The 27,981-nt window shown below is 39.6% G+C and overlaps 1 protein-coding gene and 1 long non-coding RNA gene across 3 annotated transcripts in view; both read left to right on the plus strand.

The window, feature by feature from the left end:
• Positions 1-12,285, plus strand: part of lpp (LIM domain containing preferred translocation partner in lipoma) — a 297,770-nt gene extending 285,485 nt beyond the window's left edge. For both annotated transcript variants that reach the window (XM_034706133.1, XM_034706143.1), the window contains exons 11-12: positions 612-732; positions 5,812-12,285. In XM_034706133.1, the coding sequence (XP_034562024.1) occupies positions 612-732; positions 5,812-5,940 (250 nt within the window). In that variant the 3' untranslated portion in view covers positions 5,941-12,285. The remainder of the gene's footprint in view (positions 1-611; positions 733-5,811) is intronic.
• A 10,768-nt stretch (positions 12,286-23,053) lies between these two features.
• LOC117826245 lies at positions 23,054-23,471 on the plus strand. The gene is made up of 2 exons (XR_004633999.1): positions 23,054-23,190; positions 23,269-23,471. It is a non-coding gene; the product is annotated as an uncharacterized LOC117826245 (long non-coding RNA).
• The last annotated feature ends 4,510 nt before the right edge of the window (positions 23,472-27,981 follow it).

Raw genomic sequence — 27,981 nt, forward strand, 5'->3', positions numbered from 1 at the left:
CTTTCTTTTATCAATGGAGCTGTTTTCTGATAGATTCTCCAATAAAATGCATTTACTTTAATCAAGTAAAGTGTTTGTCTTAAATCAAGATTATCCATCTTCTCCAAATAAGATCTCAGCTTGAAAAATGTGTGAAATGTTAAATAAACCTTGTTTCTTTTGCAGTGTAGGGGCACCGTTGGCCTAGCAGTCTAAGGGTGCGCCCCATATCCAGAGGCTATGGCCCTTGCTGCAGAGGTCGTAGGTTAGATTCCAGCCTCGACCATTCACTGCATGTCTCCCCCCACTCTCTACTCCCCACATTTCCTGTCTCTCTTCAGCTGTCCAATCAGATAAAGGCAAAAATGCCCCAAAAAATATCTAAACCCCCCCCCCCAAAAAAACGAAATACTGCTTTTTTAGCTCACACAGAGGCATCATCATTACTGTCAGTCTGTTTCAGAACCAGTTAAAAACTCTTCATAGGCGCTTTAACTTTTTTGTCTTCACTCATAAAGCATCATTGTGTGAAATGTTGGATAAAGATAGATCAGTAAATGTCTTATAAAATGAATGGCTTTCATTGTACTGCCACACAGAGCTCATTTCTGTTATTCTTGTGTCTTGTACAGGAAGTTTGCTCCACGCTGCTGTGTGTGCTCTGAGCCAATAATGCCGGCACCGGGCCAGGAGGAGACCGTCCGTATTGTGGCCCTGGACCGTGACTTCCACGTGCAGTGTTACCGCTGTGAGGTATGTTCTCTATGTGTTCATCAGGTGAGGTATGTCAGCGCTCTATAGTTAGCTGTATGCGCGTGCTCCAGGTGACAGTCAGTTATTACACAAGCAGGTATAAGAAATAAAGTCCACGCCGTCCCCCGGGTAACCTTTCCAACGAGACGACTGCATCATCCCTCTCTCACCTGCTTGAAATAGCTCTCCATCTCTCCTTCTGCAAACTTCACAGACTTACATAGAAACAGATCTGTCAAACGCTGCTCGCCGCCCGATAAGCAGCACGGAGACATTACGTGCCCGGCTAAAAGAGAAGTAAAGTGTCACATTGTCAAGGAGCCGAGGCAGTGTGAGTACACAGAGCGTTTGGCAGACATAAAGGTCAGAGGAAAGCAGAGCAGATTAGTTCAGCGGAAAAAAGGCTCAACAAGAGGAGAGTTTTGTCACCAGGGAGACGAGAAGACGGAGATGCTTTTCTCACTGTGTCTGTGTCTGTGTGTGTGTGTGTGTGTGTGTGTGTGTGTGTGTGTGTGTGTGTGTGTGTGTGTGTGTAAGAGAGAGGGGTGTTTAGAGGGTAGCAGGGTGTCACAGATCATAAGAGAATAATACAAAAACAATGTTTATGTGTTAGACAATAAAAAGAATGAGGGGTACACAGACCAGGTGTCTGGGGTCAGACTAAGATCTTCAACTGTACTTCATCACATCAACATTTAGATCTGAGAGATCATCTTCAGGCATCGTGAGGTAAACACACAGAGCAGAGTGAACAACAAAACTTCTGTGTGCACGAAAACAATTACAACTCAGGTGTTTGTGATCCATATGGTCTGCAGAATATAAACAGATTTATTAAAGAGGAGGTTTTTCTTGCTGTCTTAAGGTGAGGACACAGATTTAACATTAGGGGGGTCAACATGAAACAAGAGTTAGCTGCCCTGAAGCTACAGCAGATATAAGACCACCATTTACACTACCAGTCAAAAGTTTGGACATACCTTCTCATTCAATGGTTTTTATTTATTTTAATTATTTTCAACATTGTAGATTAATACTGAAGACATCAAAACTATGAAATAATCTGGTTTTACCATAATCTGGATTACAACAGTAGTCAAATAGGGCTATCCATTATGTACTAACCCTACCTCTGAACAACACAACTGATGGTCTCAAACACATTAAGAGGCTCATGTTCATTAGAAAACATTCCAGGAGACCACTTCATGAAGCAGACTGAGAGAATACCAAGAGTGTGCAAAGCTGTCATGAAGGAAAAAGGGGGCTACTTTACAGAATCTAAAATATAAAACAGATTCTGCTTTGTTTAACACTTTTTTGTTCATTCAATAATTCCATATATGTTCTTTCATAGTTTTGATGTCTTCAGTATTAATCTACAGTGTTTACAATCATTACAATAAATACAAACTCTTGAATGAGAAGGTGTTTCCAAACTTGTGACTGGTAGTGTAAATTAAAAGGGAAGACTTGAACTTAAAACAAAGAAAGACAAATACATGATGAATTTAAAGCCATCCTCTCCCCCTGTTGTTTTAAATCTGGTGACCACTTTATATGAAATCAATAGTGATTTTCCAGGACGAAGACTGCATTTCCCATGAGCACCATCACCCACTGTGGTAAAGATGTGTCTCATTTGTTGTGGAAGCAAATTAATGAACACAGGTCTTCTTTTTAATCTTTGTTCAAGTCAACTTTTCATCAGGATGCAGAGTGATGAGGTCATGCACTGATTTGTAGCTACGTCAAATTATGACTGAAATGTAACAATGACTAAACTTTGTAAACTCTGATTTACCGTCACAGCCCCAGTGTCATGATGTGAGCTCTGGTGTCCCAATAAATGTCTTAATAACGTCAATATGTAGCGGTTTAACTCTTCACACGCCGACATAAACATTAAATCCTGTTCATAGACGTTTAGCTCTTTTAGCTAGCAGAGTCCTGGTTGTAGAGTTTCTCCATCTGAAACTTCAACAGAAAACGAACGTCTGTTTGATAATCCTGCTTCAGTATCAGACATGAGGACTAAACGTGATGACAAACTTTACCAGCAGAGCTCTGAACAGAGACACTTTAGAGGGATGAATAATGACCTGAACACAGGAGCTTAAAGGTGACATATCACGCTTTTTTCATCAATATATATTGGTCTAATAGGTCCCCAAAACATGTCTTTAAAGTTTATGCTCAAAAAAACACTTTGAAATCAGATTTTGGCATGCATGAAAATCATTCTTCTTCAGCAGTCATCAGAACACTCTGTTTTCCCTCTGACCACGCCCCCTCAGGAAGTGGATGTGCCTCGGCTCTCCAGCACGTTGATCTAATGTTTACATGTTGGCTGAATATACACGGCTGCTCAGAGATCACGTTACTTCAACCCTCTGAATCTGATCCAGAATCTGATCCTGACGGAGAGGCGCCTGTAGCAGGACCTTTCTGAAGGATTGGTCACAGATTTAGTGTTTCTTGTTGTTTTATTTATTAGTATGTAGACGTGTGTCTTGGTACACAGCTACAGCTACAGCTAGAGCTACAGCTACAGCTACAGCTATGAACATGTAGCTATGTGGCTATGCTAATTAGCGCTAGCACTTATCTATGATAAATAAAAATCATCCACTAGATCTTCAAATCTGCAGACGTGGGGAGTAAAACCGACCTCTGCCAGAAAGGCAGCAGGACCTTTCTGAAGGATTGGTCACAGATTTAGTGTTTCTTGTTGTTTTCTTTGTCAGTATGTAGACGTGTGTCTTGGTACACAGCTACAACATGTAGCTATGTAGCTATGGTAACTAGCGCTAGCACTTATCCATGAAAAATAAAAATCATCCACTAGATCTTCAAATCTGCAGACGTGGGGAGTAAAACCGACCTTTGTGTTTATTAAGACAGCCTACAACTAGCATGCCTCCCTCCTAAGCTCCTTGTTAGCACACACGTGTGCAGGGAATGAGAAACGGAGGAGGATTTGAGTTGTATTTTATACAGTCTATGGGCTGAACAAGCTCCGAGCTCTGACTCCGTGACAGACCGGATATTGTTGTTACGTAACAAAAACACGGAAGTCTGAAACGGCTCGTTTCACACACATTTACAGAAAGGTGGAGAAATCAGAACAGGGGCAGAATGGATTTTTTACATTCTCGGGGGGTTTGTAGACATGCCAGGGACACATATTTCAGGTAAAGAACCATTAAAATGTCAATTTTGCATGATATGTCACCTTTAAATTCAGTATATAGAAATGACCAATAATAATGATAGTCTGATTTTACTCCGTAGGTCATGAAGAGGCAAAAATGTATGAGTGAGACTATTTCAACATCAGATGAAAATCGCTCATAGTGTCCATAAATCTGTCAACAAGGTTCAGAGTTTCCTAATCTGACTGAAAACAGAAACTCTAAAGAGGATCTCTGCTCCTTTTACACCCTTGGGCTATTGTTTTAACATGATGGGGTCTAAATGATTGCTGAAATAGTTTCATAACTCCACAACAATGCTGCAGCCAGCTCACACAAGCAAGCTGTTTATTTTTCAATCATTGTGTTGTGTCAGACTTTAGCTAACCATTCCAAACACCAAAATCTCACAACAACACAAATGTACTAACAAGTTGAGTGTGCAATAAACCAGCAACGCTCGAGGTCTGTTTAGTGAAATCTGTGTTTTTATCAAAGGGGTCTGGTGGCTTTAAAGGGCAGGAATAGACAGCTGATCCAGGAAAAGTGTAAATAAATCCTCAAACAATAAACAGGATAATAATCTGGGACTGTCGGAGGTGAAAACACACGGCTGTAGGAAACATACTTCGTGCATGTGCCCTGAAAGCTTCAGCCATCACAGCCTCCGCCTGTTGGACGAAGGAATCACGTTTAGACATGTTTGAAAATAGGTGATAGAGAGTTAAAGGTGACATATCATGCAAAATCGACTTTTTAATGGTTCTCTACCTGAAATATGTTTCCCTGGCATGTCTACAAACCCCCCGAGAATGAAAAAAATCCATTCTGCCCCTGTTCTGATTTCTCCACCTTTCTGTAAATGTGTGTGAAACGAGCCGTTTCAGACTTCCGTGTTTTTGTTACGTAACAACAATATCCGGTCTGTCACGGAGTCAGAGCTCGGAGCTTGTTCAGCCCATAGACTGTATAAAATACAACTCAACCCCTCCTCTATTTTTCATTCCCTGCACACATGTGTGCTAACAAGGAGCTTAGGAGGGAGGCATGCTAGTTGTAGGCTGTCTTAATAAACACAAAGGTCGGTTTTACTCCCCATGTCTGCAGATTTGAAGATCTAGTGGATGATTTTTACTTATCATGGATAAGTGCTAGCACTAGTTAGCATAGCCACATAGCTACATGTTCGTAGCTGTAGCTGTAGCTGTGTACCAAGACACACGTCTACATACTGATAAATAAAACAACAAGAAACACTAAATCTGTGACCAATCCTTCAGAAAGGTCCTGCTACAGGCGCCTCTCCGTCAGGATCAGATTCTGGATCAGGTTCAGAGGGTTGAAGTAACGCGGGTCTGTGAGCAGCCGTGTATATTCAGCCAACATGTAAACATTAGATCAACGTGCTGGAGAGCCGAGGCCACATCCATTTCCTGAGGGGGCGTGGTCAGAGAGAAAACAGACTGTTCTGAGGAGGACTGAAGAAGAGGGTTTTTCAGGCATGCCAAAATCTGATTTCAAAGTGTTTTTTTGAGCATAAACTTTAAAGACATGTTTTGGGGACCTCTTAGACCAATATATGTTGATGAAAAAAGCCTGATATGTCACCTTTAAAATAAAGCTATCTTTTTTAATACCCAATAATAATAAAAAAATCTCTCCAGATCCTCAAGCTGTTAGAGAAAATAAAAACAGGTTTCAGTGTCTGAAGACTCTCTGCAGAGAAGCTCCTGTATCCTGACGTTCACCGTCTGAGTTTCTAACCAGCAGAAAATGTCTCATTCATGCTGTGAGCACAGTGAGAGTGTGAATGTGTCTGATCGGTGAGCGTGGAGAATCACTGTGTTTGTGTTGTGTGGACTGACAGAGTATCTGTGTCCTGCAGGACTGTGGCTCTCTGCTCTCAGAGGGGGATAACCAGGGCTGCTACCCTCTGGACGGACACGTCCTCTGCAAAAACTGTAACACCAGCCGCATCCAGGCGCTCACCGCCAAGGCCACTACTGACCTCTGAACAACCCGCTGCCCGGTCACCTCCACTGTGATAAACCAGCGCTCACTCTTCATATCTCTCTCTCTTTTAATTCTTTCTCTCGCTGACGTACAGATTCACAGAAGCTTGCATTCCTCAGCATATCCACACACAGTGTATCCCTCTCTATACGTACGTATGTATTCACTCAGTAACGTGAGAAATAGCATCACGTGTTCACCTGCACACATGTATCTATTGACTCGGTACAATCACAGCCAAGGAGGCTGTGCGTTCTTTGAACTCAGTTGTTGTGAAAGCAATAATTCAATATTTTAGGAAACAGATTGAAACGCTTTTGTGATGAGGAGGGTCAAAATATCTGCAGTTAGCTTAGCTCAGTGATGCAGCAAAATCAAAAAGTGAAGCTACCCTGCCTCTGTTCAACTTAGGAAAAAAGTCCACCCGAGTGTACACCAATGTTGCACAGTGATACTTTCAATTGTCCTGCTTCTACAGCGGACGTGTTAGCGTGTTTAGGGGAGCTACAAAGCAAACTCCATGTGCAGCTATAGTGAGCGGCTTGATATCAGATACTTGCTGAATTTGGACATCTTGAGCTGGATTCCGATCGCATACCCAATCTTTAAGAAGCAGCCCAGAGGCATGAATGCTCTCAAACATCTCTCATTACTTCTTAAAGAGAGGGTAAATATAAATATATTCCTAAAAATGTTGAATTATTGCTTCAAATCAGTCCTTAAGTGAACAATATTTAAATCCTTACTCAGTGTTATCTCGTTTCACAAACATCTTACTCCAGCATCTTGTAGCCAGGCTGCTCATGCACGCAGGTCCAAATATTTCCCCCTGACTTGTTCTTGTGATCTGAATGGAGTCCATAAAAGTGTTTAAAAAGTTTGACACATCTGCCCTGCAGGTGAAGACATAAAGGATGGATGTGTGTATAAGCAGTATTTAGAAAAACTACCATCATCAAACGTTCATTTCTCTCTAAAGTGTTTCCCATAATGAGCTGACGGTACAGGTGTGAGGTAAAATGACACACTAAAGCTCATTATTGCAAACAGCTCTGCCTAAACAAACACCAAAGATTTAGATTCAAAGTGCCACATTTGCTGCGTGCTTATTTTTATGCAGCTTCAGTAAACATGATACTGATTGGGACGACAGGAGGGACAGACTTCACCTCAGTAAGCAGCTGTTGAATGCAATTCCCTAAAATCAGACACTTTTGTTTAAACTTTGGTTTTATGCACACGTACGTTACTTCCTGTTGTCCTGAACAACACGATCATATCATTCCACTCATAGTCACAGCCTTTAAAATGTCATATTTGAGCAGAAACATAAGTGTCTTTCTCTCATATACATGAAGCTAGATTAGATTAGTGATAGTAGTTTAAGCAGTTCAGTAGAGATGATGAATTTCTGTTGGCTATGCAATTTTTAATGTTAATTGCATCGACACTTTATAAGAAATTTTATGAATAAGAAAATATTTTACCTGTACAGATTCAACATTAAGTGTCCTTATAGTAATCTTTAATCCGAGCTGTGCTGTTGGTACTGTGTGACTGTGCTGTTTGTCAGTATTGATTGTACCTTCAACATTTGTCTTTTATTTTTAGTCTTTGTTTTAAGTTTGACGGGCGAAGAAGGGACCAGGAGAGTTTCCCAAGAACGACTGATTTTATTATGTGTTCCATCCAGGAGTCTTTGAAAAGTAGTTTGATTTTTTGATTTGAAAGTTGATCTGAATGACAAGATATTTGATGATGATGATGATGATGATGAGGTGAAGGTGCCCTGCAGAGTGTTTGAGCTTTGATCAAATCTTGCACATGTGCATGGACCTATTTTGCAGAGCGATCAACACAGATCGGAAAACTTTATTTCCCCAAAGTGACCACAACGTGATGCAAGACCAGAATGCACCGCAATGCAAGAGACAGAAAGTTATCAGAAGTGATGCTTATTTAAAGATGCAGGGAGACAATGAAATGAGGTGTTAAAATAAATGCAGATTTTAAAGAGAGTTACCTCAAAGAGACGGAAAGTTATCAAGTTATGCAAAACGTCTTATTTAAAGATGCAAAAGAAATTAGGCATGAAAAGCAGAAAGAACACAAAGAAGGACAGCAAATGACTAAACTGACACTAAGAAATTAGAAAGAAGTTGAAGTTGATGAAAGATATTATCTGTGCTTCATTGGGAAGAGAAACTCAATCTGCAGAGAGCTCACAGAGATGTAAAATTCATAAACACCCCAAAATTTAGGACGAGTCATCAACATTATTTTAACGTTCTGGGACGTGACAATCATTTAAAATACCAATAAGAATACCTACAGAGTAACCTCTTGTGTAAATATGTGGAGAGTTGGAGATAAAGGTGACAATCATCAAAATCAAACATAGTGTATCGAAACCTTAAAGAGCAATTAGCATGTCACACATTGTACTGTCTCTTATGCGTCTTTAATCTGCTGTGTATCATCAGATATTTAAAGCAGCTCATTAAAAATAATCTGAAGTCGCAGGAAACAATAGTTGTTGAAATGTTCACCCCTCACTTTCCTCTAACCGCTCACTGTAACCACAGCAGCTTCATGAGATCCAAACTTGGAAACTTCACCTCATCCGTTCGACTCAGTGAGTCATCTGATTGCTGCTGGTTGTTAGGAAACAGAGGACACTCTATAGATCATTATGTCGTCTTTGTTGCTAGGCTTCAGCTCACAGAAGCTCTGAGCTGTTGCTGGTGGTAGGTTAGCTTCTCTTCAGCCGCCTGTGAAAAGTCGATACAGAGCTTTTCAAAATCTGCTTTCATCATTAGAAATCAGAGTCCGATATCTGACGATGAAATATGATTAAAGATGTCAACAGATTAAAAAAGCAGAGACGTACAGATGATATGTTAAATCCATCAACTGTATGAAAAGATGGACCACATGGCAGCTCCTAAAAGTGAAGCCTAACATTTCCACCCCACCTATATATCATAAACTCCGCCTCCTTCATGTTAACAGATGGAACACGGGTCCAACATTAAAATAGATAGATGACAGTAATTGTGTCTCAGTTTCTGTTATTACAGTTACTACTTCTCATGCTGATTTATTTGAAAAACACCCTGATTTTAAGACCGCCTCCCTTTTCAACAAAAATATGTAATTTGGCAATAGTGATAACACAAGCACATGAACATCTTTTAAAATGAAACTGTCATGTTTCAATCGTGTAAATATTTTAATTATAAAGAAATGAAAACATCCAGAAGTCTGTTGGATGGGTGAAGACCTTTGATTTTTCAGAAACATGTTCACACACTCACTTAAAGACGATCTTAATGGGCTTACCGTCTTCAGACATGACACTCAGTGACACAATTCTTGGTTGTTTAATGTTTGTGCTGCATTGATAACCGTTTTCTCTAAAGAAACAAGCATCATAACTTCACCTCAGACTTTTTGTTAACTTGTCCTTCTTTTGAGCAACTTTGTGCACTGAGTGTCTCCATCTTTCATCCCCCTAGCATCAAGAATCACACATAAGCTGCACCGTTTGTCGTGCATAGTTACATTTAATTACTAAGCCCTGAATTAAAGACTAGCCCTCTCTTTTTTCAGATGTATTTGCAAGAAAAAAAGGTCTTCTATCCGGGTCAAAATGGTAGCTATTTGATAAGATATAAAAGAGGGGTGTAATGCCATGACTGACAGCCAATCACAGTAGAGGAGGAATAACAAGTGGAGACATACAAACACTGACACACGAGTCAATTCACTTTTAATAACAGCGAACGTCTGTCACAAACCGACACATAAAACTGTTACGCTGTGGAGGGTAACAACCTGAGGGATCTTTGTCGTAAGCAACAAAGGCAGGACATCGATATAGCAGCTCAATCCCTACAGTACAGACTTTGGCTCCAAAATATATCACAAGCTCAATATTCCAGCACCTGTTGGGGGGCATTTTGGCTTCACTTTTGTGCAACAGGAGGAGGTAGAGACATGTGGTCCATCTTCAGTCTATGGTTTAAACAGAGTTGTGATATGAAAGGCACAGTGTTGCTCACCTCTGCTCCCCGTGCTTTTCATCAACATTTGTCTCTGAACACGGTACTTGCACACTAAACTTGGATGTTGGACATTGGACCTCTATGTTTGTTGTTTTCTCCTGAAGTTCTGGTTTTCTGAAGCCGAAAGGTATCCATTATTCAGATCCGCCTCTGGTTCTGACTCTACAGGAAAACATTTCATTGCAGCACAGCAGCAGTGTGTAGCAGAGACATTTGCTGTGCTCTCAGGCGTGAACTACAGCTGAATCATCGCAGCGGCGCTGCGTTGAACTGAATTAGTGACAGTGTGAGGAACAAGCATACAGTAATTATGAGCCACAAACATCAACATGTACACAAATGTGTTCACAACATAGCAGAAATAGCGCTCACTGTTAACCTCTGTCACATCTGATATTCTGTAGAATGTAGAGGAGCGCCAGTGAACAATCTCACATTAGTTTTTTTTATGTAAAGTGTAGCTCAGCCATTGACATAAAATGGAAGCAGAAATTTCAAACCTTGCACACACCTGAGAAGACCAATTAAAGAACGTTTTTACCCCTTATTTTGATTAAAGACCTCTGCCGTGTTCTAACTTTCAACAATTTTACCAACACACAGGATATTATGGTCATTTAAAGCCACAAAGTATTCAACTTTTAGGTTCATGGCGGACTCAAATTGTGCGTTGATGATCTTAAGAAGTTAAAAAGAAAGAAAAGGATAGTGAATATTGTCACCAATGTTTTAAAAATAATCAAAAAAGGTCCTAACATTTGCTGTGAGCCTGATTTTTACTTGGGTTATATTTGCTAAAATGCTCCCTATATCCCCATTATGAGGTTATTCTCTGTCTTGCTGCTCTACAGGAAATAAAGGAATTTTAAAGCTCTTCTTTTTAGTACAGATTAAAGGAATTTTAAGTCTCATTTTAAACATTTTACAAAAAGTCTTTCTCTGGTCATTAAACAGTGAGCTCTCATAGTAATACTTATCTGAATGCGTAGTATGGTGGTGGTAGGTAAAGTGTTAAAATCACATCCTGGCACCACAGAAACAAAGTCAAAGGGACGTTGTTGAGATTCTTGGTATTGGTGGATGTTTTGTTTACACCTCGGACACCTTATTGCTGTGCTGTGCTGTGATTTGTTGGTAGAAGTTGCCTTAAAGTTTGCCTTCAGAGATCTCTGCAAGTTGCCTTTTTTTACCCACCTGAGCAAACAGTGTTGACGCCTTCACCCAATCAAACTGTCAAGGACAGGATCATGATTTGGTTGTGATATGAGAAGTTGAAAGCTGGTCTCATGTGGGACATGAACAGCCTGTCTTTGGATGAAAGTCCTGCACCAGAGGGCGGGACTGTGCAATGCTATGTTGGGGAAAAATATGACATGTAGGACGCACAAGTCTTATAGTGAATTTAAAAGGAGAATTTAAGAAACATTATTGATATGATCTTTTCCTAAACCTGGCCAGGCAGTTTTTGGGGCCTAACTCCAAGCAAAATTAAATGTTTCATCCATTTGTTTGAGAACTTGCTTCAATCCCAACGAGTACTAATTATTGGCTTTGTTTACGTGATCCCAACACTTCATTTTAACTCTTAAGCTTCCACCACCACTTCATGCTGTGTCCATACACTTGGACCTTTCACCTCTCTCTGCGGGAAGTTTATTAATGGTGCAAGATTTTATGATTGGCGTATCAGCACGATTCAACCGAGTGCACCATGCTGTGATCCATGAGTAGAGCTAAACCTCTGTGGTTGTAGGTTTTCAATGTGCCATAAAATCTGTTTCTAACTCCCCTGTTTACACTTTCTTTATGGACAATCTGCATCGACATCACACGTCTTTGTTGAAGCTTATCTGACATAAATCCTCACAAAGGCAGAGATGCTACAAGTTGAAAGAAAGGAGGGTTTAATGATTTTTATTTGCTCAGTGTATTTGTGTTGTCTACTGTCTTTGTTCTACCAATGTTTGTAAAAGTGCCTTTGGCGGAGCAGTATTGAATCATTATACTGCTGCTGTGTGTTTCATGGTCCGCTGTGCCTCACATGTTTACTCGTCTTTACCAAAGTAAATAAAGAAGATCCTTTGTCTGCTCTCTGAATCCATACAGTGGATGTCTCCATCAGGCCCGCCGCTCCAGGCTGCGGTGTTGAGTGTGAAACTCGCCTTAAAGAGCTTAATCCTCTGTTGTTCAGGCAAAGCATCTTATCTGTTCTCCATCTTTGGAAGGGGCATGTAGTCAACTGTTGTTTTTCCTTCTTCAATAAAAGCTTTGCAGTAGCATCATGTCTCTGTGTCTTTGTTTGCTGTTATTCATTGAACTATATGAGATAATATTAAGTTTCTGTTTCAGGTCATTGCATCCTGGCTGTGCATGCAGCCTCATCCGGCCTTCCGCTGGTTACCTCTAGCTCTGTGGCTTCAGGTCAGTCGCACAGGCCGCGCAGTGACCTCCCTCTCTCCACCTCTCCTCACGCTACCCCGAAACCTTTCTGTGACCTCCTAAGTGCCGCAGCAGTTTCACCCAGGGCTACTTCACTCTCTTCAAGAGTCATTTAAAAGCCCTTCAGAGGCAGCGAATGCCCTGCGCTTACACAGCTCCGATTCATTTCCTCCTGTCTCACGCTGCGATCCCCCAACCGCTCCTCAGACGAATTGGAATCACCTGCTTAATAGAAATCCTGCACTCGCAATAGACTTCAGAGTGTACATCTGGGACAACAGTTTAATTACCAAGATACAGTGTGGAGGCTCTTTTTTCTTTTCCTGTGGCCACGATCAGCAAATGCACTCAGCTATGAAGTATGCTTACTGCAGGGATCAGCTTGATGGAGTTGTTGGAATAATTTAAAGACCTCCTGAAAGTCTTTTTCGTTTTTTTTACTGTCGCCTGCCTAAGACCCGCTTGATTTAATCCTTTCCATTTGTCATCTTTACTTGTGTGCTGCGTATCAGCAGCAGTAAGTCACGGAGCAGTTCATTTCCTTCCTGCAGATTGCTAAATTAAAACAGCAGTCTAAAATGTAAGAGTGATCTCTGTGGACAAATCTATAAAAACCACACAAACAGCAGCAGCAGTAGGAAGGTTTCCTCTGGTCACTGAGACATGATGAATACTTAAAGTTTGAAACCAAAATGATTTACCCTCAGATTACATGATGCTTAGAGATAACACAGTGATTATATTATGAGCTTTTTGAATGCAGTTTGTGCTTAAATTTAATGTAGTATGACAGAGAGGATGGGGTTTGTGATGTACTTTAGCCCAGGTGTCGAGGAAGGTGGTGAGAAAGCAACAAAACAAACTTATTGTTTCCCACAGGTGAGCCTTTACATGAGGTGCATTTCGACCAAGAGTCCCGGGGTCTTTAAGCCCCCAGAACTTTTTTCTCCTTGAACTAAAAGGTTCTGTGCCCCCATTGTTGTCTGCGATTCGACCGCGGGCTGAAGTCCCGGTTAGATTGTGCAAATCAGACCAGTGACGTATGGAGAAAAAAAAGGAAATGCACTACACCACCAGACCAGTAGAGGGCAGTAAAACAAAGACGAAGGCCGTTCATCACAGATGACACCATAGAAGCAGACGGACAAGCAGATATCATTATGAGCAACACAACAGTTAACCTGTTAGCATGAAGAGACTCAGCTGGTGCTGTTTTAGATGGTGCTATATTTCATCACAGATGGATTCACTGAATCAACACGTGAGAGGAGATAAGCGCGAGTAGCAAAGACGTTTCAACACGGCTTTAAAATCCTTTTGAACTCAAAAAGCCTTGGCAGAGATCTGCCGGTGTTTTGGTTTAAACAGTGACCCTGTTAACTGGAGACTTTCAGCCAGATGCATCCCTCATAAACGTCTCTAGACGATCATTAAATATCTGATGAGGATATTTTGAAATCTTAATAAAAACTAAACTAGTTTGCATTCCCAGGAACTCCCTCTGTGTTTCAACAGCTGTGTAAACTCCACAAACACTGACATGTTCAGCTGAAGGTCTCCAGTTTACAGGGTCACTTTTAAAACCGTAACACCGGGAGAGACGCATTCACGGTGGGCTGAAAAAAGACTACTGTTACAAGCTGCTAAATCAAGAGAATCACAGCTTCTTCTTTTGAAAAGTACACACACATACAAAAAAGATAGAACAAATCAAAACTAATGAAAGAAAGAGAAATCAAGTGAATCACAGATGTGTGTGATGTTATTGTGGACGGCGGGCGGGATAAAAACACTGCGGTTAATCTACCAATCAGACACGTTCAGCATTGCAGGCCCTGCCCCCCGAAAGTCCCGGAGCCTTTGAAAAGTACTACCCCCCTAGCAGGGGCTTTTCAGGGGGGAGATTATCTACCCCTGAACTACTTTTTCGCCCTGGGTCCGTTGGTCGAAATGCATCTAGTTCAGGGTTTTAAGTCCCTAGTTCCGGGGTAAAGTTCCTCCGGTCGAAATGCCCCTTTACAGAGCAATCAATAGCACACGTAAGTAAACAAACAACACAAGTTTAAAGAACATATGTCAACTTAACTCATAATAAAAAATGCTGACTCAGCATTTCAACATAATGAAGTTAAGGCACATGTTACTGTACAGTCAGCACAGCCTCCCGCTGCCTTTACTGTAGAGGCTGTTCAATCAACTCAGTAGCAGCAGCAGAGTACCATTAGCAAAGGCAGGGGCCTTTTAAACCTTTACTCTTTACTAAATGATGATCAAAACTAGAAAAACACATCCTTCCAATAACTTCAAATGCTTAAAGCTAGAGTTGGTAGCATAGACTGTAAAAAATATGGACGTAGTATCCGTGACGTCACCCATCTGTTTCTGAAGAGCTGTTTTGAGACCAATCGGCTGCGGCAGCCATATTGCTTCTGTCGAGCCAGTGTGACGTAAAGAGGCGGGCTTTGAGCCTCCTAGCCAACAGCTGCAGTGTTCCCACAGGCAGCTGTGCCTCTCATTGGGAGACTAGTAATCTCAATATCTTTGAAATTGCTGAATTAGAAAAAAATTCACCCCCCTCACAGTGAGAGGACATCGAGTAATTAGCTATTCAGACTACACACGTCTTTTGTACCAGGCTGTAAACATGTTTATTAATGCTGCAAAGATCGTCTTTTCCCCATTCATGTGTATGTGACTTCCGGTACTTCCGGAGCCAGCCTCAAGCGGATCCTCGATGCACTGCAGCTTTTAACACTTCCGCATTGACTCATATTTTTCGACCAGAGGTTGCCGCTTGGTTGGTAGTCATGGAAAACTAGCATGAATTTGAATGTAGCATTTTCTCAGGACTCCGTCTAACCCCTCCCCCCCTCCCCTCGGAAGCCACATACACACCCACTCTAAAAGGCCAGTCTGTACAGCAGACATAAACATGTTTACAGTCTGTTTCAAAAAATGATTTGGACTGGAATAACTCATTTATCTATCCGCACTAACTGTTATGGAGTGAATTTGTAATACCTCAGTAGTTCTGAGGATAATAAAGTTACGAGTTTTGCATAATTAGGGGCATGGCTGACTTAGCTGTCCGGTGGGCACACTGTAGCTGTTAGCGAGGAGGCTAAAGTCTCGCCTAAACTCCACCTCTTTGCTTCTTGTTTAGAGACCAAAAGTTAGGTTGAGTCAGTATTTCCAATATGGCCACTGTTGATGATAGGCTTCAAAACTTGTTACTGAGACTCTGTCCATGAAGAACATCAGACTTCTGCTCCTCTCCTTGCCTCTGAATGCAAGCTTTAGAAAATCAAGGCAGGGGTGGACACTTGTTGGCCAATCAGGGCGCATTTCAGGGAGAGCATTCCCATTGGCTGTTCTACAAAAGATGGTGTGTAGATGGTGCAAAGTTAGTTTAATGGTAAAGAACCAAGCAGAAACAACACAAACACCACATAAGAAAACACAGTTAAATAAGTTCACCATTGTGTTCCCATTCCCATACTCCATTTACTCTTAAACATCAGTGATTGAATGTGTACTAAGCTGAAGCATCCAGTTCTGGTTGATTTTTAACTATCCAAGATGTTTATTACAGCTGAAGTTCTCCATCCTGCTCGTCACTCTGTTACTGTCTCATCTCAGATATATCTGTAGAGTCTCTGAGGCCAAACAGCTGATACATCTGAAATCTAATTTGAAAGAGCAGAAATGAGTAAAGCTCTCAAAGCTGGAGGAACGCATCTTTTCTGTGACGGTGATCCCAGCAGACAGGCTTTCTCTATGATATTTTTAGTTTGTGTTGTATAAGGATGTGTCTCTGACTGTAGATGAACAGAGTTTATAAATGAGTCTGAGCAATATAAATGGAATGAAGTCTGAATATATGGAATGAAACTCCATATATATGGAATGAAGTCTGAATATATTGAATGAAAGTCTGAATATATATGGAATGAAACTCAATATATATTGAATGAAACTTGATACATATTGAATGAAAGTCTGAATATATTGAATGAAACTTGATATATATTGAATGAAAGTCTGAATATATGGAATGAAAGTCTGAATATATATTGAATGAAACTTGATATATATTGAATGAAGTCTGAATATATTGAATGAAACTTGATATATATTGAATGAAACTTGATACATATTGAATGAATGTCTGAATATATTGAATGAAACTTGATATATATTGAATGAAGTCTGAATATATTGAATGAAACTTGATATATATTGAATGAAACTTGATACATATTGAATGAAAGTCTGAATATATGGAATGAAAGTCTGAATATATTGAATGAAACTTGATATATATTGAATGAAGTCTGAATATATTGAATGAAACTTGATATATATTGAATGAAACTTGATACATATTGAATGAAAGTCTGAATATATTGAATGAAACTTGATATATATTGAATGAAGTCTGAATATATTGAATGAAACTTGATATATATTGAATGAAACTTGATATATATTGAATGAAAGTCTGAATATATGGAATGAAAATCTGAATATATTGAATGAAACTTGATATATATTGAATGAAGTCTGAATATATTGAATGAAACTTGATATATATTGAATGAAACTTGATACATATTGAATGAAAGTCTGAATATATTGAATGAAACTTGATATATATTGAATGAAGTCTGAATATATTGAATGAAAGTCTGAATATATATGGAATGAAACTCAATATATATTGAATGAAACTTGATACATATTGAATGAAAGTCTGAATATATTGAATGAAACTTGATATATATTGAATGAAGTCTGAATATATTGAATGAAAGTCTGAATATATATGGAATCAAACTCAATATATATTGAATGAAACTTGATACATATTGAATGAAAGTCTGAATATATTGAATGAAACTTGATATATATTGAATGAAACTTGATACATATTGAATGAAAGTCTGAATATATTGAATGAAACTTGATACATATTGAATGAAAGTCTGAATATATTGAATGAAACTTGATACATATTGAATGAAAGTCTGAATATATTGAATGAAACTTGATATATATTGAATGAAGTCTGAATATATTGAATGAAAGCTAAAATAAGTTCTCTGAATAAACCACTTATAATCGTATTGTGTCATTGTAATCAAAGAGACCTCATCTTTTATTTCCTTCTCCCCAAAAATTAACCTTTTACGTTTTTTAAAAAGTGTTTCTGAGGGGACACATTTTCCTCTACCTCTGTAACATGTGGTAATTTGGTCGTACTTTTTCATTACACTCACTCACTGTGTGATGATGCACACAGGTATGAGCTCCACCTGTTAACATTAAACAGGAATCTACATTATCACAAGTCATAACAAAAGTTAGTTAGCGAGCCAGAGCACTGAACCACCTCAATAAGGAAGGGACACTATCTTTAGCTTCTGTAGAAGTGTGTATAACCTGTGATATTTAATATTTTCACATGTTCACTGGTTTACTACCCTGCTAAACTCTTCTGCAGCCCACTGCTCCGTCTTCCTCCCATCTGTCTGTGCAGACGGTCCGATCATCACTTTTCGATGAAACAAACTCAATAGAGAGGAGGGGTGGGTTTCTTTTTCCAATACAGATTGACTAAACAGCACATGCATTACTCAAGAGGTTGATAACCCCTTCTTTAACTAAGATTGCAGTGAAAACATCTCGTGCCTCCCTCATGGTTGCATTACCAAAAACTACGTCTAACCGGAAAGAGTATCACACCCCAGAAACACAAGATGGTGCAGGCCACACATGACATCTTTTTTCAGTCAATATATTCAGACTTTCATTCCATATATTTAGACTTTCATTCAATATATTCAGACATTTATTCCATATATATCGAGTTACATTCAATATATTCAGACTTTCATTCCATATATATCGAGTTTCATTCAATATATTCAGACTTCATTCCATATATATCGAGTTACATTCAATATATTCAGACTTTCATTCCATATATATCGAGTTTCATTCAATATATTCAGACTTTCATTCCATATATATCGAGTTACATTCAATATATTCAGACTTTCATTCCATATATATATCGAGTTACATTCAATATATTCAGACTTCATTCCATATATATCGAGTTACATTCAATATATTCAGACTATCAATCCATATATATCGAGTTACATTCAATATATTCAGACTTCATTCCATATATATCGAGTTACATTCAATATATTCAGACTTTCAATCCATATATATCGAGTTACATTCAATATATACAGACTTTCATTACATATATATCGAGTTTCATTCAATATATTCAGACTTTCAATCCATATATATCGAGTTACATTCAATATATACAGACTTTCATTACATATATATCGAGTTTCATTCAATATATTCAGACTTTCAATCCATATATATCGAGTTTCATTCAATATATTCAGACTTCATTCAATATATATCGAGTTACATTCAATATATTCAGACTTTCAATCCATATATATATCGAGTTTCATTCAATATATTCAGACTTTCATTCCATATATATTGAGTTATATTCAATATATTCAGACTTTCAATCCATATATATCGAGTTACATTCAATATATTCAGACCTTCAATCCATATATATCGAGTTTCATTCAATATATTCAGACTTCATTCCATATATATCGAGTTACATTCAATATATTCAGACTTTCAATCCATATATATCGAGTTACATTCAATATATCCAGACTTTCATTACATATATATCGAGTTACATTCAATATATCCAGACTTTCATTACATATATATCGAGTTTCATTCAATATATCCAGACTTTCATTCCATATATATCGAGTTACATTCAATATATTCAGACTTCATTCCATATATATCGAGTTACATTCAATATATTCAGACTTTCATTCCATATATATCGAGTTTTATTCAATATATTCAGACTTTCATTCCATATATATCGAGTTTCATTCAATATATTCAGACTTTCATTCCATATATATCGAGTTACATTCAATATATTCAGACTTTTATTCCATATATATCGAGTTTCAACTGCATCAGTGAGGTGTGGCATGGAGGCGCTCAGTCTGTAGCACAATGTGTTATTTAAACCCACGTAGCTTTGATGGCAGCCTTCAGCTGGTCTGTATATTTGGTTCTGGTGTTTCTCACCTTCCTCTTGACAAATAGTCCATTGAGTGCTGTAATATCACTTTAAACAACACATTTGGTGATAGTTTGGCGTTGTGGGCAGGTGCTGAATTCTTGCAGGACAAGGAAATCAGCATCTTCCTTAAAGCTGGTCATCATATGGAGGGATGAAGTTTTCTGAAATCTCCTTTTAGACGACTGTGTTGACTTAGGACTTAAAGACACAGTGGACCAACACCAGTAGATGACATGGCACCCCAATCATCATAGACTGTGTGTGTGTCTCTCCAAATATTGGACTCAATCCTCAAAATTAAATAGAAGAATGCTTAAAACCTTGTAGTTTATGTGGGAATGAGTCTAAATGATATTAAATGTTCACTTTCTTTAATAACTAATGGAAAATATTTAATCTATTTATTATATCTTCATAAGTTGAGATGTATCTGTATAATAATTTAGTGTGTTCATACAGTAAAAGAACAGTGTTTGTTATTTAAAAAAGAGTTTATGTTTAAAAATATGTCTTAGTTTTTGAATCTTGGTAATCCCAAATTATCAGAATAAATGATTGTATGTTTATTCTTAAATATGTGTTTGTGTCTAAGGAGTAAACATATCAAAGAGAAGATTTATTAAATGAACTCAGAACCTGTTTAACCCGACATGAACGGTGCACAGGCGAGCTCGTGTTCTCTTGTTTCTCTGTAAGTAAACTGTAGATTTAGGAATGGCAGCGACGTGGAGATTTCCTGGTAATTTCCTCCTTAATATACTGGAGGCGATACTGCATGTGTGTGCGTCTTGGTGTTCTGCCTGCACGAGTGTGTGTCAGAGAGAGAGAAGGCCTGCAGCGGTTTAGCCGAGGACTTGCTTTACTGCGCATAAATCTGATGTTTACAAACAAATTGATGAGTGATGGGCCCTCCAGCCAACATGATGTACCCTCCAATTTCTTCCTCTGCATAAAATTCCAGCGCTGAGTCTCCAGGGGCCTTCCTCGGCATTTTTGAATGTCTTCTTCTTCTAATACGCAGAATTATGGCCTGAATTATTTACCGGGAAGCAGAGATAAGCACGAGGGAGCAAAATGGGCCACTATCATGCATAATCTTGCGCACTCCAATTTAAATGAAGCTGTCATATGGTCAGATTTGCATAACATTACAATGTGGGCTGACATCGCAGTGCTCTGAGCTTAATGTTATTAGCTTTAAAGTGAATTCCCACTGTGCATTTGCATCAAGAGCATTGATTTTGTGCGTCCTTGACTTGGCTGAAGGCAGTGATGTAACCACTAAGTCAGTGTTGCTCTCGAAAGAACTTAGATCACTGAGAGACACAAATCCAAGCATTCCCATTGTACACGTTGCATGAAACCATTATGAGCCCGATACTTGTTCTACAACCGGCTGTGAGCAACCAAGGACTGGCCAAGGTGCCCACAGAGTTCAAGAGTGGCAGCCATCTTAACGACTTACTTGAAGTGGATATCTTCATCAAAAGCATTCAGAAAGTAAAAAGCAGATTCAGTCCTTTAAAAAGTGAAACTTGGGGAACTTTGTCACGCAGATGTAAAGTTTTAACAGACTATCAGAGCTGAAGACATTGTCACAAGTTGCTCAACTTTTCCTCTGTTTATGTGCCTCCATTACAGACTAATGGAGAAGTCTGAATGTTGCATGACTCATTCACAAATGAACAATAAATATTGTAAGTGCCATTTTCCGAACAGCAGAGTCTCACAAACAACTGCAATCATGCAAAATGAAATTTTTTCCTCTGGCGGTCTGTTGTTCAAAAGCCATTCAGCCTGGTTCAGTCTGGTTTATGTGTTACTGACTGTGTGATGGTATCTCTTATATTCTGGGAAGACTGAACTCCAAGTACTTCTTTTACCTTTTTAATCTCTTAATGTTTAATAATACATGACAGAGGAGAGAAATACATCAGCAGATGATCCTGTTTGATCGAATAAAAAGTCACTGTAGTTTAGTGGATCAGTTTCTGTACACTAGACAATGTTTCTAATTCGAATGATCTTTTGTATTATGAGATTGAATGAGCCATAATATGTTCCTAAGCTGGTACACTTTGACAGTATTAAGGAGATAGAGTTATCACACAAGCCACAAAAGTGAGGCAGACGCAGAAGTGCATCAAACCTGCATTTATCCTAAGGGCCAGCAGGGGGCGACTCACACTGATCGGATTAATAATAAATTAAATAAATAAAAAAAACTAGTGAAGTGCACAGAGTTCAGTTAAAGGGGATATGCTAATTTGAACAGGTGAGTTTTTAGGAGGATGTGATGGAGTCTGACTGTCTTATGTGTGGGGGGAGGGAGTTCTAGAGTCTGGGTGCTGAGCAGCTGAAGGCTCGGGCACCCATGGTACTGAGGCATGACATTGGGATGGTTATTTGTTGGGCGGAGGGAGCGGGAGGTAGTGTATTCGTGAAGGAGGTCGCGGAGGTAAGTGGGGGCCAGGTTGTGGAGAGCTTTATAGGTGAGGAGAAGGTTTTTGTAGTGGATGCTGTATTGTACAGGGAGCCAGTGAAGTTAGATGAGAACAGGAGTGATGTGGTCAGAGGATTTGGTGCGGCTGAGTTCTGAATGATTTGCAGTCTGTGGATGAGTTTGGTGGGGAGTCCGGTGCAGTAGTCGATACAAATGAGTGGACCAGGATTTCGGTGCTGGATTGGGACAGTGATGGGCGGAGTCTGGAGATGTTGCAGAGGTGGAAGAATGCTGTCCGGGTGATGTTTTGAATATGAGGTGCAAATGAGAGGGTGCTGTCTAGATTGACGCCAAGGCTCTTGACTTGTGGGGGGGTACAGGGAATCTGTCGATGATGATGGGTGGGGCTGGGGTTTGTTTTGATTTGGTGAGGGTGGATTTGGAGCTGATGAGCAGGGCCCATAGACTGTATAAAATATGGACGTAGTAGTATCCGTGATGTCACCCATCTGTTCCTGAGAGCTGTTTTGATACCAATCGACGGCGGCAGCCATATTGGAAATGCGGAACTCAACCAGGCAGAGTGTGACATAGTGTGAGCCTCCTAGCCAACAGCTGTGTTCCGACCGGGAGTCACGTCAGTCATGTCCTTATTTGGGCAAAAACTCTAAATCTTAATATCTTCTGAACCGTCACTGAGAAGAAAATTCACCCCCCCCCCCCCCCCCCCGTACAGTGTGTGCCGATAGAGAGATTAGCTTCATAGGGCCAAGCTGTTTTTTGAACCAGGCTGTAAACATGTTTATTAATGCTGCAAAGATTGTCTTTTTCCCATTCATGTGTATGTGGTTTCCTGTGTTTCTGCGGCCAGCCTCAAGCGGATTCTTGATGTATTGCAGTTTATAACACTTCCGCATGGGCTTCATCGTTTGAGACCGGAGGTTGCCGATTGGCAGGGCCTCAGTTTTATTGCTGTTGAGCTTCAGGAAGTTCCTGCTCATCCAGCTCCGGATGTCTTCAAGGCAGATGATGAGGGAGGTGGGAGGAGATGCAGACCTGTGTGTCATCGGGGTAGCAGATTAAAAAAAGGTCAAACTGGCTTGACACTTGAAAAGTCGTGAAAGTTTCTCTTCAAAGGTTTGCCAATTTGTTTCCTTCAGTTTGGACTGAACTGTTTACTGTTTTCTGTTAACGTCCAGACTCTTCTTTTCACAGTTATAAAAGATGATGAGCTGGCCTACACACATGGTACCCATCTGTGAAAAAAAACAGGACCTGAGTCACCCACTTTCTGGTACAAGAAGTTCTTCCTGTCTGCGTCTGTTTCAAACGTGCTGATGTAGTAGGAATGCACCCAATAACATATCTTGGTCAAATTTTCATTTTGTCTGTACAACAAACTTTATCCTCTCGTGGCAGCTTCCTGAATCCTGAACTTTAGAACCTTGTGGCATTAATACACAATAGTCTGTGTTTCACCGTCTTGGGGCAGGTCTTTGTTCGAGAGGAAGAGCAGGACTTTTTGAGACTCAACATCTGGCCGGTGGGCTCAGTGAAAAGTTCTAATTCATGTCAACCTAAACTTCAGTGCAGCTTTTCAGAGTTTGACCGGGACACAGTTATGGTGAAACCACATTGAAATGAATCTTAGATTATGTTCGTAAAGCATGATTCATCAAAACAGACTGTAAAGGGAGGAGAGAACAGGTGCTCAGATCTTTTACTGAGTAAGTCGTATTACTACCCTTCAGAAATACTTTCTTATAGGTTACAGTCTGCATTGACGTTAGTACATTAAAAAATTTATATAAGCTCCTACAAAGCAGAATTTATTTTTTGTAATGTATTTTTTTTTTTAACTTTTGGATTAAAATTAACTTTAAAGATATACCTACATACATTCTTAAAACAAAGCTGCTGGTACACATGAAGCTTTTTCAACTATATTGATTCATATTTTACATTGGTTAATTATTTTACATACTGCTATAAATAATATTGTTTTTTCATCTTATTTTATTTTTGTCTAGTTTATTCAAATCAATGTAAAGTAGAAGTCAAACAATTTAAGCAAAGTGAAAACACAACAAACTTTCTCTTTCAGATTAAGTTTGCACAAGATGCACAACATAAAAATATTTAAGGAAAATATCTAACATCTTTAATATCCATCCATCCATTATCTGTGGCGCTCATGTTGCCTGGGGTCCCATGGGGCTGGAGCCAATCCCAGTCGCCTTTGGGTGAAGGGTGAAAGGCGAAGGACACCCAGAACAGCTCAGCATCAACAGGCCTGACGTATACATACAGCCAGTCACACTCAAACTTCTGGCTGACTTAAAGTCACCAGTTAACCTAAGCAGCATGTCTGTGGGCTGAGGGAGGAAGCTGGAGCACCCAGAGGGATCCCACGCATGCACTTGGAGAACATGCAAACTCCACACAGAAAGGCCAAAACTCAGTTTCAAACCAGTAACCTTCTTGCTGTGGGGCGCTAACCTCTCCACCGCTGCAGCCCCAAACAGAATATTAGCTCCTCAAATTTTAAGTTAAGTTTGGTTCAGCTCTTTATTCATGCAAAAGACAAAAAAAAAGGATATGCTAAAGCATTTAGAGAGTCTATGTGGGATGAACAAACCCAAACTTTATAAAAGGAAACACTGTACACTGAAATAAAGAGCATCTTGCTACAAATTTGCAAGCAGAATTAGTTTAAAGCAAGCGGCAACCACTGATATTAAACTATGAAGCCCATGTGGAAGTGTTATAAACTGCAATTCATCGAGCATCCGCTTGAGGCTGGCTGCAGAAACACCAGAAACCACATACACACTCATTCAAAGAAGACGATCTTTGCAGCAGAAATAAACATGTTTACAGCCTGGTTCAAAAAACAGCTTGGCTCTATGTTTACAATTTCTCTATCAGCACACACTGTATGGGGGGTGATTTTTTGACACGATGGTTCAGAAGATATTAAGATTACGAGTTTTTGCCCAAATAAGGACATGACTGACTTGACTGACAGGCAGGAACACATAGCTGTTGGCTAGGAGGCTCAAACCCCGCCCCTTTACCTCACACTAAGACTGGTTAAGTTCAGTATTTCGAATATGGCTCCTGCAGACGATTGGCTTCAACACAGCGCTCAGGAACAGATGGGTGATGTCACGGATACTACGTCCATTATGTATACAGTCTATGGTTACCACTGATACACAGCACATGTTCTAGAAATGTGACGTTTTCATAAGAGCCATGACGCCACATTAGACACGGTCACACACTGTAAGTTATCTCAGAGAGAAGCAGACTGCACTATCTACTGTCTGGCAGAGATTAATCAATGAATGATAATTGATTTATTACAAAGCGTGTGAGCTGCTGTGAACACTTGTTAGACTGACAGAGACAGTACCGGCCTCTGCTCCACTCTGTGTGCTCTGCTACAGAGCTGATAATTGTTTGACTTCATTTGTTTTGAGGGCAAAATAATTCCCAATAATCCATCTAGAAACAAGTATAACTCGCTCTTCCTATTGGACGGACAAAACTACACCCATCACATTTCTCTGCAATGCTGTGTTCTGTTTAAGGGCGTCTCTTTAATAACGGAGATTCATCGCAGAAGCTTCAGTATCAGTTACTTAGTTACAGATGCACGATGCTCACTGAGAAATCTGTCCCCATATTGTTGTTTCATTCAAATCCTCCCACACACACACAAAGAGACAATAGGGAGGAAAAAAACACATTGATTCATTTTTCTCTTTCAGATTACTGTAATTTTGTTCATGTTAGATGCTTTTGTTTCTGTATTCCCACAGCTAGATACTTTAAAAAAACTGACGCTCTATGAATCAACCTTCATCAGACCTAACAAACGAGGAAGAGGTCCAGAGAGGCAGTTCACCCAGAGTTTGGAGAAGCTAAAAAGACTTACTGAAAACAGATCTTCCATTTATACGACTCCTTCTCCTCTCTTGAAACAGCAGCAATGAGCCACTGAAAGATAGATCCCAGTAAGGATTAAGTGCATCACATTATAGGGTATCATATCATACTGTATCTGATTGTATGCCTACTGGTACATTTTGTGTTTTGTCGTATTGTATGGCGTCATATCGTGTGGTATCCTAGTAGTTTGTTTCATATTAAGTCATATCACATCGTTTCACAGTGCATTGTGATGGGACTTGTGTTTAAACCAATGAGTTGATCTGTGTTACAACAGGCTGCTTGAAGCTTTTGAGGCATTTTAATGAAGTATATTATTTAGTTGGCACTTTGAATTGTAGGTATGCACCACTGTCTCAGCAAATATGTGCCCTGGTGACAGACACGGAAAACAAGAGGGAACAAGACGATGTAACATTCAGTTTAGACTGAACATAAGACATCACAGAAAAAGCAACACAAACAGTGAAAGGACACACAAGGGAGGAAACACAGAGGCTGTTTTTGAAACCGCCTACTATACTAGCATTACGTACTGATTTGGCCAAATTCAGTATGTAGTATGTTATAAGTCTTAAGTGAACCAGAGCAAAATTTGCAGTGTGCCAAAACTCCCCGGATGTCTACTGATTCAGGAAAATGTCACGGTATGCATCGGACCAGTCTCCCTCACGTACTGCTTCCCACAATGCACAGCACTCGTTCCGCTTTGTTCTTTCTTCCTTTTTGAAAGGGGGAACTCAGTTTTTAGGTGCTGTGAAAATTATTAGATTCCATATAAACCACTTCTTAACTTTTTAAATAATAAGTGATGCTAAAGAAGCAGTTTCTCTATCAGCTTGGAAATCAAGCGACACCTGACCCAGCATCCTGCAAAACAGATCCAACATAACAGCAATACTACAGACTACCTTTGTACACTGCCAAAAAGGGTAGTTTAAATATAGGGTAAAACAACTTAATTCAAGGTGAACATTTATTAAAACTAGTGAAATGATCTGTCCATGCAGCAAGTTAATTTTACTTGATAAGAAATCTTAAATTGAGATTGTTTAATCTAGAAATAAGCAGGCTCTGAAAAGTATTAAAGGTGACATATCAAGCTTTTTTCATCATAATATATATTGGTCTAAGAGGTCCCCAAAACATGTCTTTAAAGTTTATGCTCAAAAAAACACTTTGAAATCAGATTTTGGCATGCCTGAAAAGTCCTCTTCTTCAGTCCTCCTCAGAACACTCTGTTTTCTCTCTGACCGCGCCCCCTCAGGAAGTGGATGTGCCTCGGCTGTCCAGCACGTTCATCTAATGTTTACATGTTGGCTGCTCAGAGATCACGTTACTTCAACCCTCTGAATCTGATCCAGAATCTGATCCTGACAGAGAGGCGCCTGTAGCAGGACCTTTCTGAAGGATTGGTCACAGATTTAGTGTTTCTTGTTGTTTTATTTATCAGTATGTAGACGTGTGTCTTGGTACACAGCTACGAACATGTAGCTATGTGGCTATGCTAACTAGCGCTAGCACTTATCCATGATAAATAAAAATCATCCACTAGATCTTCAAATCTGCAGGCCTGGGGAGTAAAACCGACCTCTACCAGAAAGGCAGCAGGGCCTTTCTGAAGGATTGGTCACAGATTCTGTGTTTCTTGTTGTTTTATTTGTCAGTATGTAGACGTGTGTCTTGGTACACAGCTATGAACATGTAGCTATGTAGCTATGCTAACTAGCCCTAGCACTTATCCATGATAAATAAAAATCATCCACTAGATCTTCAAATCTGCAGACGTGGGGAGTAAAACCGACCTTTGTGTTTATTAAGACAGCCTACAACTAGCATGCCTCCCTCCTAAGCTCCTTGTTAGCACACATTTGTGCAGGTAATGAAAAACGGAGGAGGGATTCAGTATTATTTTATACAGTCTATGGGCTGAACAAGCTCCGAGCTCTGACTCCGTGACAGACCGGATAT

This window comes from Notolabrus celidotus, chromosome 2 (genome assembly GCF_009762535.1).
Source record: "Notolabrus celidotus isolate fNotCel1 chromosome 2, fNotCel1.pri, whole genome shotgun sequence".
In the NCBI taxonomy this organism is placed as follows: Eukaryota; Metazoa; Chordata; class Actinopteri; order Labriformes; family Labridae; genus Notolabrus; species Notolabrus celidotus.